We start from the raw sequence: 17,252 nt of genomic DNA, 5'->3' as shown, positions 1-17,252 counted from the left end.
TTGGTTCATGGTATCATAGGTTTCACTCTGTGGCTGCATGACCCCGTTGCTTTGGGCCTGTGGTGGTATAGTGTATCATGGCTGGAGTGTATGGTAGAAGAGGTCTGTTCCCTTCATGGCATATAGGAAGCAAAGAGAAGGGACCTAGGTTCGACTATCCCCTTCAAAGATATATTCTCAGTGACCCAAGGTTCCTTTTACTAGGACTCGCGTCCTAAAGTGTCACCACCTTCCAGTGGCACCAAGAGCTGGGATACCATGCCTTCATTACATAGACCTTTAGGAGATGGGCAAGATGCAAATGATAGCTGGGTGTGGTGGCACATACCCGTAGTCAAAGCTATTTCGGAGGCCAGATAACTTGAGCTGAGGAATTTGAGGCCAGGCTGGACAACATAGTGATACTGTGTCATCTAAAAAACAAAATACGATAGAGTTGGTATTGTTTTATTTGCACATTTCTTAATATGAACAAGATTATTTTTTCATGTGTTAAAGGTCCATTTGCATGTCTTTTTTTGTCTCATTTTGTAGGTTTTTTTTTCTTAGCCTGTTCTTTAGTTTTAGAACTCCTAAGTAGTGTTGTCTAAGTTTCTTTTTCTTAAGGATTTTTGGTCATATAGGAGATAGATTATCTTTATTAAATTTTAATGTTGAAAATTTTACTACTTCTTTTTGAGTGAATTTTATCTACTTCCAGGTGGTGAAGTTCACCTCCCCTTCAAAAAATATTTCCAGTACTTGAATAAAATCATCTTACATTTAAATGTCTGATCCACTTAAAATTATTTCCCTCTATGGGGTATGAGAATTGGATCCAGTGTGACATTTGCATGTGTGGCTGGCCAGACCCACTGATTTGAGATGCTGCCTTAATACTAAAATTTTTGGTTCTCATTGGGTCTATTCGTGGATTATCCCATTCTGTTTCACTTGTTCTGCCTGCTCATGTACCAGCACGGCATTGCTTTAATGAGAAACCCTCAATACTATTTTCCAATGATGAATGGGCTTAATTTTCCTTTTTTGCTGTTTGTATCCAGAGTCTCCCTGACTATTCTGCCAAATGAATGTTATAATAAATTTGCAGAGGTGTCCACCCAGATCCTGATGGTATTTTTATTGGGATCAAATTTATAAATTAATTTGAGGAAAATGACATTTCTATGACTATCCAAAAAAATATTTTATGCCTTTCCATTAGTTTGAGCCTAGTTTTGTATCTTTTTGGTAGGTTTTTATAACTTTATCATAGATACAAACCTGAAAGGTATCCATACCTAAGTATTTCAGTATTTTTCTATCCTAATAGAGTTTTCTCTTCCTACTAGTTTTAAGTTGAATATCAATGCTATTTGCATGTTTATATTTAACCTATTAAAATTTCTTTGTTTTCTGTAATTCCTTTGGGTTTTCATGTGCATGATCACATCATATGCACATAGGGGAATTCTACTTTTTCCTCTTTCATTCCTTTGCCTCTTCTGACTTGAGCGCTTTTTTAGCTGCATTGGCCAGCACCTCTAACAGAGAATTCAGTGTAGTGGATACAGCAGGCCTCTTTGTCTTACTCCTGACATTGGTAGAAAAGTGTGTAATATTGTCCCTTGAAGTAATTTGCTATTTTTGGGTCTGAAGTACATACATATATTTTTATGCCAACAACTAAAATTTTAAATGCCATTTTAACATGAATGGATATTGGGTCTTATTAAATGCTTTTGCTGAATTAATGATAAAATGATTTCTCTCAATAGTTTTATGATAAATTATTAGATTTTCTAATATCAAACCACTCTTGCACTCCTGAGAATAACTTATTAAATTTTTTTTTCCTGATATATTTAGAAAAGTCTGGTGAGCAGCCTGATCTCTCAATACTTGATCATTCTCAATAAAAGTCAGGAATATACCTAGTTATTTTCCATGTACAATGATTCCTCCTTGCAAATTGTTTTTTTGAGGTGCTTTAATTTAATTTTTTAGTGCTGGGGATTGAACCCAGGGCCTCACATATGCTAGGCATCTGGTCTATATTGCTGTTGGATCTGCCTGAATTGCCACAGTGAGTAAAGGGGACCTCTTTCCTTGGGGAACTCTAGACTGATGGAATGTGCTTGAGTTCAGATGCTGGCTTTACCTCTAACTATGACCATTGGACAGTCATTTATCTATGCCTATTTATTCCTCTGAAAATTGGGGATAGTAATAGCACTCACATTGTAGCATTGTTGCAAAGACTTGCTGTGTATATGTGTATAGCTCCAGAGTGGCTGGCACGTATTGAGAACTGCATGTGTGTGGACCAAGATCACTAACATTCGCCCCTCCACTGTATGCTGTGCCCTGCCCTCACAGTGAGAAACTCTAACCCTTTACTCTTGGAAAGCGTTGCCTTTCTTTTCCACATGATCCAAAGAAGATGGGAGGCAGTATTAAATTAAAACTTTCTTGAATTCTACCATATTATGTAGTCTCCATGAAGGCTCTTACATTTAGAGATGGTTATGAGAAGTCTATTCTTTGACCTGTGTCTGGAGTTAGAATATTAGTTCTTAGTGAGACTGACACTTTGGGTTGAAACCTTCATGCATCAGTTGGTTATAAAACAATTATCACTGAGACGTAGCTCAAAGTCTAAAATGTGCTTTCCAGTGGAAATCTCTCATGTGTATTATAAGAATGGATAATTTCCTGGCCATTAGTCACATAAGGAAGAAATTTTCAGAGATTGTTAGATTCTACCACGTGAATGCAATTTTGAATGTTTAGTTTTTAAATACTGGATGGATGGGGTGATAAAGCTTAGTGTCCAGTAGCCAGACCACATGTTATAGGTGGAGAAGGAGGAAGACTCTTGTTGGTTAGCTACTCCCTTCATGCTACAGGGCAACAGGAAATGGAAGAAGACAAAGTTCTGACCACATCATTCTGGAGGCTTTGGATCTTAAGAGAATGATGATGTTGGTATGAGTTAGGTTTTTAAAAACAAGTTTCACCTGTGTCCATCCAGATACAAAAGGGAAAACATAATATGATCCCACTTAGATGAGGTACAGACAATTGTCAAACTTATAGAAACAAAGAATGGTGGTTGCTAGGGCCTGAGGCGGCAGCAAAGATGACTTATTATTTAATGGGCATAGTTTCAGTATGGGAAGATGGAGAAGTTCTGAAGATGAAGGACAATGATGGTAGCACAGTAATGTGAATATGCTTTCCCCCACTTTTTTTTTTTTTTGGTGCCAAGGATTGAACACATGGTCTTGTGCATGCTAAGCATGCACTGTACCACTAAGGTACATCTCTAACACAATACGAATGTACTCAATGCCATTGACATGTACTCTTACAAATGCTTAAAATTTTGTGTAAATTTTATTTTGTGTGTATTACCACTGGAAGTGAATTATAAAAAGAAAAAATGTAGCTGTGATTTATAGCTCTCCCAGCAGGCAAACCATTTCCAAATTAAGCTAGTCCGAGGACCATTTCATTCCCTTGGCCTGAGCGTGGGTCCTCAGGTATTACTCTGGAGGTTCCATAGGAAGTCAGAGATCTGGTTAAGTTTTCATTTAGGTTTCCTGATTTGAAATTGAGCAATAGGAGGCACTTACAGCTGTTTTGAAGGTCATTCTCTTTCCCTTATTTTCCCAGCTCTCTCCGTAACCAGCACTCTAACCCAGAGGTCCTGCTAGGGTTCTGAGAAATGATTTGGTTGCGCTTCTGCCCAACATCAGAAAAAACAGAAAAATTATAAAAAGAAAAAGGGAATTCAATCACTCTACCTCAAATTGGGAAGGTAGCTAATCTACCTCATTCCACCCTTCGGAAGTGGTTAAAATATATAGGGTGGGGGGAAAGAAATGTAGTTGTGTAGACTTAATCGGGCTGTGCTAGCCAGATATTTTTCATAATTCCAGTTCCATTGATGGCCACCAATGGGCCAAAGGGACATCTTTTCAGTTCCAACCTCAGTATGAGGAAGATGGGATGGAGGAATACTGGTTATCTGGAAATTGGGAAGATAGAGCACCTCTAAAATTAAAAGCCCCTATTACAACCACACACACCTGCATGGGTTTATTAATAAATCTTTTTGACTATACCACAGAATCATATCTGGATCCACCCCTGCCACCCCCGGTTATTTCTCGATGTACTACAGTGATCTTCTATTGTCTCCCTGCCCCAATTCCTCTCTTACCATTCATTGTCTGTGAGATACCCAATGTGACATTCTAGAACCATAAATCAAACAATCCTAATTAAGCTTCTCCAGAGACCCTCATCATAATTGTTCTTTTCAACAGAATATCAGCAAAGATTTCTGCAAAAGAGCTTAAATGTGGTTAGACTTCCTATTTTCTGTTGCTCTGTCTTGCAAAAGCTGTTTGTCCCTGGATTTCATGTTACTTCTGTGTTTGTGGAAAAATGTGTAAATCCTCTGACTAATCTTAAAAAATGAGACAAAAAGTACTCTGTGAACTCAAATAAAAGAAATACTTTTATGTAGACTAAATAATTTTATGTAAAATGTAAACCTCCAAGCCCCTCTTCCCATTAGGTATAAAGTTCAAAGAATTTCTAGACTCATTGTTCAGAAGAAAAAAATTTCGGGCACAAGCCATACTCTGAACCGGCTGCAGCCAGTAAACCTGCTTCCTACTAATTTCTCAGGTGTCCAGGCTCCTCTGTCCTACATCAAAAGTATGCTACGCCGCCCCCCCCCCCACCTCCATCTCTCTGAAGAATGAAGTTAAAACAAATTTAAGAACTCGCTCTGCTGTTATGTTACCCTATCAATGTTCAGGTAAAACTAAAACTAAAACTTCTTATGCACAAGGCTGTAAGATCAGGTGCCTGCTCAGTTCTCCAAACCCAGCCTGTCCCCATTCTCTTGTCCACCGTGCTCTGATTATGTTGTCCTGCTTTTGGCAACTCCAGCCTGCTTCATTCCTTCTCAGTTTGGGCCCCACTTTCCCACTTGGTTCCATACCCTAGATGTCTCTCTTTCTAGAATATTCTTCCTCTGGTTTCTGTACACCTGTCCTTGAACTGTACAGAAAAGATATACCCCGCTCAAGGCGGTCTTCCTGAGCCTCTGTTGGAGCTAGTCACGCTATCCTTTTGCCTCACTGGCATTTGTTGCTATCAGATATAATTTATTTACACACTGCTTTGTTTACCTCTTCCAACCAGAATGTGAGCCCCATGAGAGCTGGGGGCCTTGTTACAATGCTCACCTCTGTACCCGCCTGACGTAGAAGACACAAAGTATTTATTGAATGAGAGAACGAGTGTCAACATAGATGCAGTAAAGATGTAAGACTAGCATATGCCATTGAGCAAGCCTTGATATCCTCCTCTTAATGTTCTCCGGTCGCATTTTCTGATGCTAATTCCACCCTCGATCTTCTCCATTTCACTTCAGTTTTCAAGGGATTGTCAACTCTTGATTCTTTTTATGCTTTCCCATCATCGGCACACAGCCCCCCTTCTTGCTCCAGTCTCTAGTTCCCTCTGTAATCAATCACACATGCATGAGAGAGTGAGTCTGAGGCAGCATGTGTCACAGTCCCTCACTTCTGTGCAGGTAGACCCTAAGCATACAGTGGTGTGTGCACTGGCATGTGTCTGGGGCAGACAGGATGAGGTCATCCCTCTGATCTCAGCTGACTCTCATGCTTGCTTCCAAGATCTGCCTGATGCTACTGTTCTGCTGTTTCCTGAACTCTGTGCTGGTCACTTGGAGGCCCTGCCCCTCCCAAGCCTTCAGCTTTCTATCTACCCTGGGTAGGCCCTGGAAGAGTATTTTCTATTTCTGGGCCACAATGTAAGTCATCTTTTGTCCCTTTTATACAACTAGTTTCTCTCACTGAGTTATTGGGAGCTCCATTAAAAATAAGGAAGGAGATGAACATTTATTGAGTACTTCCTGTGTACCAAGTACTCTGCTAATCCATGTTTACACATATCACTTATTTCTCATAAGTTGCCTGTGAATAAGTTCTCTCCATTTCCCCAATGAGGAAGATGAAGCCTAGAAAAGTGAAACAAATTTCCAGAGCCTGGCTGATACCAAGATCCTGCAGAACACATGAGCATAAGGGAGCAGAAGAAGGTGGGCTTACCTGGAGCAGGGTAGCCATGTATGGAGAAGCAGAATCATGTAGATGAGAAGGGATCTGTGTATAAAATGACCACCATTTTCATCTAGCAATATTGAGAAGTAGTGAGAGCCTGTGCTTTAAGAAGGGTACTTGGGAAGAATAAATAACTCCTGTCTTTTACAACTTAATTTAACTCCTAGCTTTGTCTTCTACTGGCTATGCGCTCTGCAAGTTACTTAGTCTCTCTGAACCTTAGTTCCTGCACCAGTGAATTGGGTGCCACTACCTGTTGCAGCAGTAATTATATGCATATGGAGTACTGAACATAGTGCTTGCCACATTTCAAACAATAAGTAGTAACTTGTAGTGGTTTTTCATTATTCTTTCGGTTTTTCATTATTCTCCCTTCTACCCCAATATTATACTGAGGATGTAGTGATTCCTTCCATGTCTGTTTTGTCCTGTGGTCCTGAAATAAGTCTGTTGCGTCTGTAGCTGATGTACTTGAAAGAGCTGAATAAACTTTGGATGAGCGAAGGAAGAGGAAATCTTTGTCTTAAGCTGCACATGTTTCTACCTTCCATATTGCAGATCTGGCAAAGTTACTCTTGCTACCTGAAGTGAAGATATTTACTTTTGTGGCTATGCTAAGTACCCTTGGCTTTTAAGAGGAGGAATCATTTTTTGAAAGAAAATTTTATTAAATATTATTGCACAAGAATTTGGCGTCTCATTCAGGCCAATGTAAAATCTAATGTAACAAGTCAGCCATTCCTAGTATAGGTATATCTCCCTTTTGAGAATGGCTTGGGCAGAAGACTTAGAATAAGTGGAATCTGTGTAACTTAAATCCCATTTCTCCCGAATTTTTAAATTTTTTTCAGGTAAGGTATGTAGTGAATGATGTATCTTCTAATTTGGCTTTGAGATTATCTATATGCATAAAAGAACCTTGTCATTTAAAGGTATCCCACAAGAAATCCTATTGTAATGTGCAAAATCACTGGGTGTTTGTCAAGTGGGTGAAGTGCCAAACCTGCTGGGTTGCTCCAGGGATAGAGCCAAAGGCCAGGGACAGGCAGGGCCTGGAAAGTCAAACCCCACCCTGAGTGAATTCCTGTGTCCATTGCCCAAAGGGACAGAATTAACTCAGTCTTCCTCAGGCTGATTGCCAACCTAGAAAGTGAGTCTGTGGATGGGACATGACAACCATCCTCTAGGTATTATGAGCATGAACTGTGCCTTATGGACAGGAGCATCATAATCCACTCAACGTCGCACTCAAAGGGAGAGAAGGCAATTGGTTCAGGAGGAGCAAGCTAATTGAACAAACCAGGGCAATGCCATTTGTATGCACTAAGTCAGTTGGGTGAAGTAGGAGGGTTGTGATGTGAATGTTCCACCATTGCGCAGGTCTTACTAAGGGCTCCGGTGGGTGGAGCTGCTCTTTCACCTTCCTGCTCAACACAGACCCACCTATGAAACTGGGGTCTTTCCAGGTGGAAAGCTGCAGGGACTTCACCTGGGGGAAGCTCTGAAGACCAGGGCGAAACCTCACAAGGGTCACTTTGCTGTTGGCTAGTATTATGTGCTTTCCAAACATGTCTCACTTATTTTTGAGGAAATTGTCATTATAACAGGTCTCCTCTATTGGAAAACAGAGTGGAAGGTACCTTGAAATCCACCTGCATGACCTTGATTTTTAGAGAGCTTAGACTTGCTGAGATACCTTGCTCTCAGAGAGCCATGGCTTGACATTAGAATCACGAGGAGGGCTTGATAAATTTCTGGGCCCCATCCCTAGAAATTTGGAATCATTATATCTGGACATTTGCATTTCCAACAATAATGCTGCTGCTACTTAAGGAGTCACACTTTGAGAATCACTGCCATGGAGTAATTCATTTCTTCATCATGATTTGAATGTGTGCATATATATTTTTTGTGTGTATATACATGTATATATATACACATACATACATATATATACATACGTATTTTTTGTCAAGTTTACTATTGTGTAAACCTGTTTTGTTTATGCTTGTCTTTTTTCCTTCTCTGAACAGGCATTTTGATGTTGGACTACATAATTTCTTAATCAGGTAAGTCAGTACTTTTTATTTTTAATACCATTGAATAACATTTCTATTATGGAAAATTGTAATAGAAAATAAATCCTCATTAAATATCTTGATAAAATAATGGTAATTATACACTTGCAAGAAAAAAAAAACTGCTAAAACTATTTTTTTTGTTTACCACAATCACACATGATTAAGTAATCAAGGAAATCTATGTTTAAAGAGATTTGTATCTGAACTAATAGTTAACCAAGATCTTAATTCTAACTACTAGGCTTTTGGAAAGACAAATAGAAAAGGAAGCAGTGTCAGCTTATTCAGACATTAAACAGACCATTTAATGTTTCTCCATTGAATTTAATCTTTTTAAGCTGAATTTAATGCTTAGTATATTCAAAACTGTTAAATATCTTGTTCATAATTGAAAGATTACAGATGGCCATTTATACCCTAGCTTATTGGTGATTTTTACCAGAGTTGGCTTATGGGCATATTCATTTCAAGTAGCTATTAGAAAGATTAAATGGTAATGTACCAAATTGTAACAGTACTTGTAAGAATTTATGTGATTTTAAAAAAACATCAACTTGGGCTGGGGATGTAGCTCAGTTGGTAGAGTGTTTGCCTCACATGCACAAGGCCCTGGGTTCAATCCTCAGTACCGCGCGCACGCATGCGCGCGCGCGCGCACACACACACACACACACACACACACAAACCAAAAAAAAAAAAACAACCCATCAACTTGCCGAATTTCCTAAATTTTTCATGTTGTGCATGTATTACTCTAAAAATGGTAAAAAATGGTTAAAATGCTTATTCAAAAATGAAGCAATAATGGTTGTTGAAGTGAACCACTGTAAAGATTATAGGGAAACTGTACATGGTTATGTATAGTGATCTGCACATGTGATTTTTAAATGCTATCTCATTCAGATAGCCTGCTAAGCTCTATAGGTCGGTTGCAATTTTTGTATAGATGTTATGGTGGTTCATTTTCCCATAATGCATGACCATCTATTAGCAAGATGTTCTCTGAGGGGAAATGTCCAGAATTCATATCACATGTATTTACCTTCTCTGCTGAATTGCATATGGCAGTGTCCAAGAGAGGTCACGGGCACCTTGTCTTCTTTTTCAAGCCTCACTCCAAGGATGCACATTTTGAAAGTCTCCTTTGCTTACTCCAGACTGTGGGAATATGGATTGTGCTGTTTTCTTCCAGGAGTTCAATCACAAAAAAGAATCTTTTCTTGATACACCAAGGGTGAATTAATTTTAGTACCAGAGATAGTTACCAGCAGTCATGGAAAAAGTAGGCAGGAGAAATCTTTATCTCAACTGACCAAAAAGTGTCTGTATATATTTCATGGAATGGTTAGGATTTTTGACTTGGTGGCTTTGATGCTTTGGAAAACTCTTGAAACTGCTCACCTAATGCCTTTTGATGAGTGCAAATTTGTACTTAATTTCTCTAACTTTGAGGGCAGAGGGTCATGCTTAAGCACCTATTAATGGTTAAATTCGGAATCTTGTATAGAATTAACCTTCAACATTTGTGGTAGGAGTAAATGAAATGCAACAGAGGGTAAGTTGAATTGAAGTTGTCCCATGACTTATTCAGCACATAGTTCACAATTCTAGCATGCACCACTTACTTGGATATGTCTGGGATACTGTCATTTGCAAAAATAGATATCTGATTAAAAGGCTTTCCTGAGTTTATTGTTTGCTAAGCTTGTGGTCTGAGCAAGAGGTGGTCTGCCTCTGGGGTCCTGTTTCCCTTTCCTCGTCTGGATTCCCATCATTTCTCCTATGTTGGATCTGTGAAAAGGGAAGAGTAGTCAAGTGCCTGTAATGTAGCTGGTTCTGGGATCACCATGTCCTGGCCTTGTGGGGGCAGATACTGGAAGATGCTCTAGCTAGTCACTTTCTTCAGTGATCTGTGAAGCAAGGAGAACTGGGGAGTCGGGTTTCTCTCTGCCCTGCAATCTCCCTAGAGTTTTTCTTGCCCTTACTCTGGGAGGGGCAGAGCAAATTAACACATGCATTACTTTCCTAATCTGGGAATGAGAGGTCAGTTTCTCCTTCTTGGAGGCATCCCCATGTCCCCAGGCCAACAACATAGACTCAAAAGGATTCCCTTTTTCTTTCCTCCTCCCACCTTGGGAGCAGCAGGAGGGAGTGAAGAGATGGGTAGATAGAGGTGGTTTCTGGGAACAGAGTCAGTTCTCTGGATAGCTGGCTTTATTTGCACCTTGCTGGGTGTGGTGGTGCATGCCTGCAATCCCAGCAACTCATGAGGTTGAGGGAGGAGGATCACAAATTGGAGATCAACCTTGGATATGTCTGAGATAACTGTCATTTGCAAAAATAGATGTCTGATTAAAAGACTTTCCTGATTGCTGTGTCACATCAGTTACATTTCCATTGAATACGGGGTAAAAATGGGAGTTCATAACCCACTTGAATCAATCTGTGAAATATGGTATATTAAGAGCTATGTAATGTTTTGAACAACCAACAATAAAATAAAAAAAAAAAGACTTGCCTGAGTTTATTGCTTGCTAAGCTTGTGGTCTGAGCAAAAGGTGGTCTGACTCTGGGGTCCTGCTTCCCTTTTACTTCAGGATGCTATGAGAGGACCTGGAGCAACCTTTCTCCTGGTTTCTCTAAGACATTCAATTTTTCAAGTTCTCCTTTTCTAATTTTTTATTGCTTTTATGTTTAAAGATTTAAAAATTAGAAAAGTATTCATATATATATTATTTTCTATATTGTTTGTATTTAAATATCATTTCATATATATAATTTCAAATAAATATATATTTCAAATATATATAATTCTAAATTAGACCCTGTCTCAAAATGTAAAAAGAACTGGGGATGTACCTCAGTGTAAGCATCCAGGTTCAATACCTGGTTACCTTACAACCCCACAAAAAGAAAAAGAAAATGAGCTCTTTGTTCTTCAGAATTGGAAGGTAAAGTCTGGGCACTGAATACAATTTAGGACTGAATCCATTATTGAACTATTTCACCGGAATTATGATCCTGGAGTAGTTTGAAAAGGGTGAGGTCCAGTGAAGTGGGAGGTAAGGGAAAGGAAATGACTATTTTTAAGGAGTTGAACTATGAGGTGGAGAAAGGAAAATGAGGACAGCTGATGGAGAAGGTGGGTTGAATGGACTGTTTTTTTTTTTTTTTAAATAGGGGAAACTCTCATGTTTAGTTACCAGAACTTCTTCAGTGCCCTTCAGGTGCAGGGAAAGCAGTTTCAGTTGGGTAGAGAGGCACAGAGTCCGATTGCCAGGGGGCAGTCAGTGGTCCCATGGTTATTCTGGAGAGCAATGGCATTTTTCTGCAAAGCTACTGCTAGAGGAAACTTAGGGGTTGTAAGAGTCAAGGGGATGGCACCTGATAAATCTAAGGAAGGAAAACATATTTCCCTTTGCACAAGAAATGTGGGAAGAATTGACATCATTTTTTTTGCTTTTGTTTCTAGATTAAGTACATATATTGGCTCCAACGAGCTCTTAAAGCATTCCCCGATTTGACAGACTATATTGAATGCCTAGTGTTTGCATAAAAGAAACTGCAACATGCCTAAAATTAATCAGTTGCATCTTTTACGTTGATGGAAGTCACATTGGCTTCTCTGGAGTGATGTAAATTTCCCCAGAGCCCTATCTGTGATCTCGGCCTGGGCAACTGCACAAAGCAACAGGGTTTCTTGTGAGTTGCTGGAGTGCTGCTCTGAGCTCTGGGGCAGGAAGGAGCTGTCACCTTGAATGAAATGTGAGTGTTTTGGGTATAGGTGCTTTATGGCGACTGTGGGAAAACTCGGCTCAAGCCTTCCACATCTTATGGCAATCAAAGGAAAGACTTTGAGAAAGCAGGGATCACGAGTCACCTGAGAATAACCTGAGAAGACTGTTGGCTGGAATTCTTCATATGTCACTATAAAAGAGAGCAAGGAAATGACCAACTTGCAAAGAGATTCTAGAATAAAACAGCTGTTTATTATAGATAATATAGCAGCTTGTTTAAATCTATCTTAGCTTAGGCAAAGAATTAAAAAAGGATTCATGGGGGTTTTTTGATTCTTACATTGTACCCTGGCCTTACCACCACTCCTTCCCTTTAAGAAATGGGATCTTGCTATGTCACCTAGGCTGGCCTTGAACTCCTGAGCTCAAAACAATCCTCCTGCCTAAGATGAGAGAATGAGTTTAAGGGATACAGGTTGCTACGGGAGGACCTAGAGCAACCTTTCTCCTGGTTTTTCTAAAATGTTCAATTTTTCAAGTTTCCTTTTTCTAATTTTTCATTGCTTTTATGTTTACATATTTAAAAATCAGAAAAGTATTCATATATATTGTTTGTATTTAAATCTCACTTCTATATATAATTTCAAATAAGGATCAAGATTTTCCCCCCTAACAAAATTTTCTTTATTCTTTCTATATTTATTCCAAAGACGTGTCTGTCCATGAGAGCCGCTCCTCTGTAGTCGGGAGGATGTCTTTATCCTGTTAGCAGAAATGCAGAGTGTGAGAATCCTTCCTTTGATACTTCTTAAGCAAATAGAAAAGGCCATGGGTCTCTTGCATGGCCCTGAAGTTATTTAAGATGATTTCTGGAGTTAATATGGTTCTTGGAAGGTAATTTTCTTTTCAAAAGTAAACAGATTCTACATGTGGAGTGGCATTCAGTATAGTGCAGACTGAATCCTATACAAGTGCTAGCATTTATGTGAAACAGCACATGCCCTTCTGAAGCATGATTCATTCTGAAGAAGAGAGAAGGTAGCCAGGTTGGGAGGGTGGCTGTTCACTTCCTGTGCTGTCCTTTCTTCCTCTTTCGGAGTTTGGTCCAGGCTCTGGAGTATCTTTGAATAGTCAGAAGGGAAGGAAATGTCATTAAAGTGTGAATGGATGGTTCACTGAGTGCTGAAATGAGCAAAACTGACATTGTTGCCTTTGGCTTTTCCTTGTTGACGCCCGATGTCTGACCTATTAATAAATCTAGTTCTACAGAAGAATTGAAGAGTTGTTTGTGGGTAAAAAAATAAATCGGGGTTCTGAGCTTTATGGATCACAGTGTAGTTTTTCATTTTATCCTGTACTACCAAACTGACTGCTGTAAACAATTGTTGTAGTTAATTGTAATATTCAGTGTTGGTGGAGATATCTGTTCACCATCATTGGAAGAATATCTTAGGTTGTGTGATGTCTGAGATATCCAAAAGAGTTTTCCTGATGTCTTTAATAAGCCAAACAGTCAAATGAAAGATTCATTTAGACTAAAGGACTTTTGAGAGGAAAAGAGGCAGTGTTTTAGCTTTTTTTTTCCCTGCTGTGACCCAAAGACCTAATAAGAACCATTTTAGAGGAGGAAAAGTTTATTTGGCACCCAGAGTTTCAGAAGTCTAGGTCCTGAGATGGTTGACTCCATTGTTCTAGACCCAAGATGAGGCAGAAAATCATGAACATCATGGTGAAGGAGTATGGAGGAGGAAAGCATTTCAGAACACGGCAGTGAAGAAGCAGAGAAAACTGTTCACCAAGGCCAAAATATAACCCCCAAAGGCATATATATCCCCAGTGACCTACTTCTTTCAGCTACACGCTACCTGTCTAGAGTTAACTGCCCAGTTAATTCTTATCAGTGGAATCACAGAATAGGTTAAGGCTCTTAAAACCCAGTCATTTCACCTCTAAATTTTTCTTATATTTTACACATTATCTTTTGGGGGGACACCTCAGATCCAAACCATAAGAGGTATAATGAACAGTTATCTTCCTTTTGTTCACTTAGGATCATTGAGACCTGTTAGTGCTCTGAGCTGTTCTGGAAACAGAAGTTAAGGCATTTGTCCTGCAAGTATGATCCGGATAATGGGCAGATTGTTAGGGTTGGTATTCAGTCTAGCAGCCTAAGAACAGCTAAAGCACACAAGTCTTCTGGATCCACCGAGAGAGAAAGGCAATGTGTACATATTTAACTCAGAGGTGATAACTCAAAGGCTTTGATACAAAGGATTTTGATTTGTTAGTTTTGCAAAAAGAATACAGAAGCCCACTTCCGTTTGAGTAAATAATTTTCAATGGAGGTGTATAAAGTTGAATGATATTACAAAGTCCTGCTCCAACCTAAGCTCAGCCTAGGGTCTGGGTTTTTACAGTCCTGATTAGACACTACTGATCATCTCTTAGTGGCAACCAGAGGGGAAAAGTGGTACCTGAAGGAGCCCTAGGTCTTTTATTCCTCCCTCCTGCAAACTCATATTCTTTGAAGTGGCTGTGGTATCAGTTTTCTTCCTTTATCACCACCCAAGGCCTGTGAAAACCAGAATCTAGTGAGATGTGTGGTGCTCTTATAAGAGGGTGCTTTCAATAAAAAGTAGAGAACTTGAGAGTGAAGAAAGCCAGATCCCAGACCAGGACCCAACAGAGGCAGATAGTAGAAATGAAGGCAGGTGTTGAAGACAAGCTAATGCTTCCCTGTGGCTGGGTCCCTGCTCTGTCTTTCCCTGTGCCCAGTTTCCAAATCCTGTAGGCTCCTTGACCTTAGCATCTTGTATTTACCCCTTCCTTTCTCTTTCTGGTGGAAAAAATATCCACCTTTGTCTTTTTTTTAAAACCTCACCCAGTCCTAGTTGAGGTTTAATACATATATTTGGTCTTCTGTGTCTGCAGGTTCTTCATCCAAGGATTAAACCAACTGCAGATTAAAAACATTCAAAAAAATTAAATCTGTACTGGTCATGTCCAGACTCCCCCCTTATTATTCTCTAAGCCACACAGTACACCAATTCTTGACATAACATTGACATTGTATTAGAGACTACACAGAGATTAGAGATAACTTAAAGTGTATGGAAGGATGTGTGTAGGTTATATGTGAACACTATGCCCTTCTCTATAAGGGACTTGAGCATCTGCAGATCTTGGTATTTTGAAAGTGGGCTATGGGGGGAGGGTCTCCTGGAACCAGTGCTCTGAAGATACAAAGGGATGGCTGTGTCCACTCGCTCAGATCTCTGCCTGGAAACAGTGGGGACTGATGAAGGCTAGTTATCACTAGCCATTTTTAACAGGAATTGCAGTACTACTTTCTCCCCTGTGATGTTATGGAGGGCACAGGTGCAGGTGCTACCTTTGATAAAATGGGTAGGAAGAATCTCTAAGAGTAGGTAATTTGGGCTGAGAGATGAGTGAAGAGAATATGGCAGCCAGGGGATGATCTGGGCTAAACTATTCTAAGAAGATGGAAGGGCAAGCCTCAGATCCCCAAATAGAGAAGAGTATGTTTGGGGAACAGAAGAAATGCCAGGGCGGGAGGGTAGAAGAGCCAGGAGTCCCAAGGTGAGGCTGGAGGAAGAGGGAAGGGTCAGATTGATGAGAACTGGGTACCATTTTAAATGCAAGAGGAGCCAAAAGTTTTAAGGAGGTGGGGAAGATGTGATCTAGTTGAAAGTCAGTTTGACTAATTTCACCAGCAGTTACTGAAGTTGGGATTTTTGAACTTTGGCCATTACCATGTTCTTCCATTTTAAGCTGGAGATCTGTGGCCCAGGCCTGTGCTTGCTCCCCAGGAAAATTCCTCTGACAACCAACACAATAGCCCTGAACTATCCTTTAATTTCTTCTTGGTGTATAAAAGATGTAATTATGTGTCAACACCAACTTGGAGGCAGCTACCTGATGGTGCATTATGGCAGTTGGCACTCTGAGGAGTGTGGTCAGCTGGGGGAGAGTCTGTTACAGCTGGGAAAAGCCACTTCCTCTGATCACAATGTAGGCTTGGAAGGGCCCCCACTTAGAAGGGAGATTTCCAGCTTTCATGGGGTGAGGAATAACTACCTTGTCTTCAGACCTGTCAACAAGACTGGGCTTCCGATCCTCCCCTTGTTTTTTACTCTCTGTTAGGGGGCTCTTGAGGGTTCAGTTCTTAGGCTTTAGCACTCCTGTCTTGGCGTCCTTCCCTTTGTGCATCAGCTACTCTAGGACTAAGAAGCTTCCACAATCCACAGCCCGGAGCAGAGTTCCATCTGGAAGTCTTCTATATTAAATGTAGTGCAGAAACAGAACACCTTTCGTAGCTTCCCATAGATCACTACCAATGCTCGTGACAACATTCTTTGTCCCTCAGACCTCAACACCTTTCACCAATTTTCAGTTCCTTGACTTTTTTTTTTTCTGATTCCTCCCTCCAATTCTACTGCTACCATTTTTGAGGTAAACGCTTGTTAGAATTATTCTTCTTTGTAGCTAAGCTATATTTGGGTTTGTTAATTAGAAAATCCAGGTTAAAAAAAAAACAAAAGAAATCCTCCATAGTCAGAGTTGAAATGCATAATTCATTTCCTGCCATACATAGCTTTTACCCATACAGATGTTCCTGTGAATAAATATCTTTTAATAAAATTAAAAAGAGCCCCTGGTGACTTGATTGAGACATTTGAAATGTAGAGACAGTTTTCAATGTAAAAAGCTCTGAGTCAGGGATGCTCCGAAGCAAGCTGGGCTTTAGGATCCATGGCCCCTAACCAGTGCCAGTGGGTTATTTAATAGGTCATTTGGTAAATGTTATCCTTGACACCTTCTGAATTTCATTTCTAATGCTTGGGGCTCTTTATGTTTTATGGGACATGGCACAGAGTAGAAGCCAGAAATACCTTTTTGTATGGCAAGGATCTTGGACTCCCCAGTGTCTTAAATTTTGATTCTAATGTATGAAATATGATTTGTCAAGAGCTTTGTAATGTTGTGAACATCCAATAAAAAAAAAAAGAATGATGTGTGGTTAGAGGTGAGACGTGGGATGCATTCTGGTGAGTGTGGTGGCAATGATGCCCTGCTTTGAGAGGCAATGGTCCTAGGGTGGAGCCCCGTGCCCAACACTGAGAGAGAGCCACTTCATCCGATCACAGTGTAGGCATGGAAGGGCCCCCACAGGAGCAGTTAGTGGTATAATTTCTTGATAGTTTCTGATTGCTTCACCTCCAAGCCTTGAAAGTCAGTTTGACTAATTTCACTAGCAGTTAGTGATG

General features: G+C 40.0%; 1 protein-coding gene across 2 annotated transcripts in view; it reads left to right on the top strand.

The window, feature by feature from the left end:
- HHAT (hedgehog acyltransferase) overlaps positions 1-17,252 on the top strand; it is a 311,192-nt gene that overhangs the window by 164,743 nt on the left and 129,197 nt on the right. For both annotated transcript variants that reach the window (XM_081298856.1, XM_081298857.1), the window contains one exon: positions 8,180-8,215. In XM_081298856.1, the coding sequence (XP_081154982.1) occupies positions 8,180-8,215 (36 nt within the window). The remainder of the gene's footprint in view (positions 1-8,179; positions 8,216-17,252) is intronic.

The sequence above is a fragment of the Spermophilus citellus genome (genome assembly GCF_964194105.1).
Source record: "Spermophilus citellus genome assembly, chromosome: 6".
Lineage (NCBI taxonomy): Eukaryota > Metazoa > Chordata > Mammalia > Rodentia > Sciuridae > Spermophilus > Spermophilus citellus.
The sequence above is the reverse complement of the archived record's forward strand: the minus strand, read 5'-3'. Positions and strand labels throughout refer to the sequence as shown.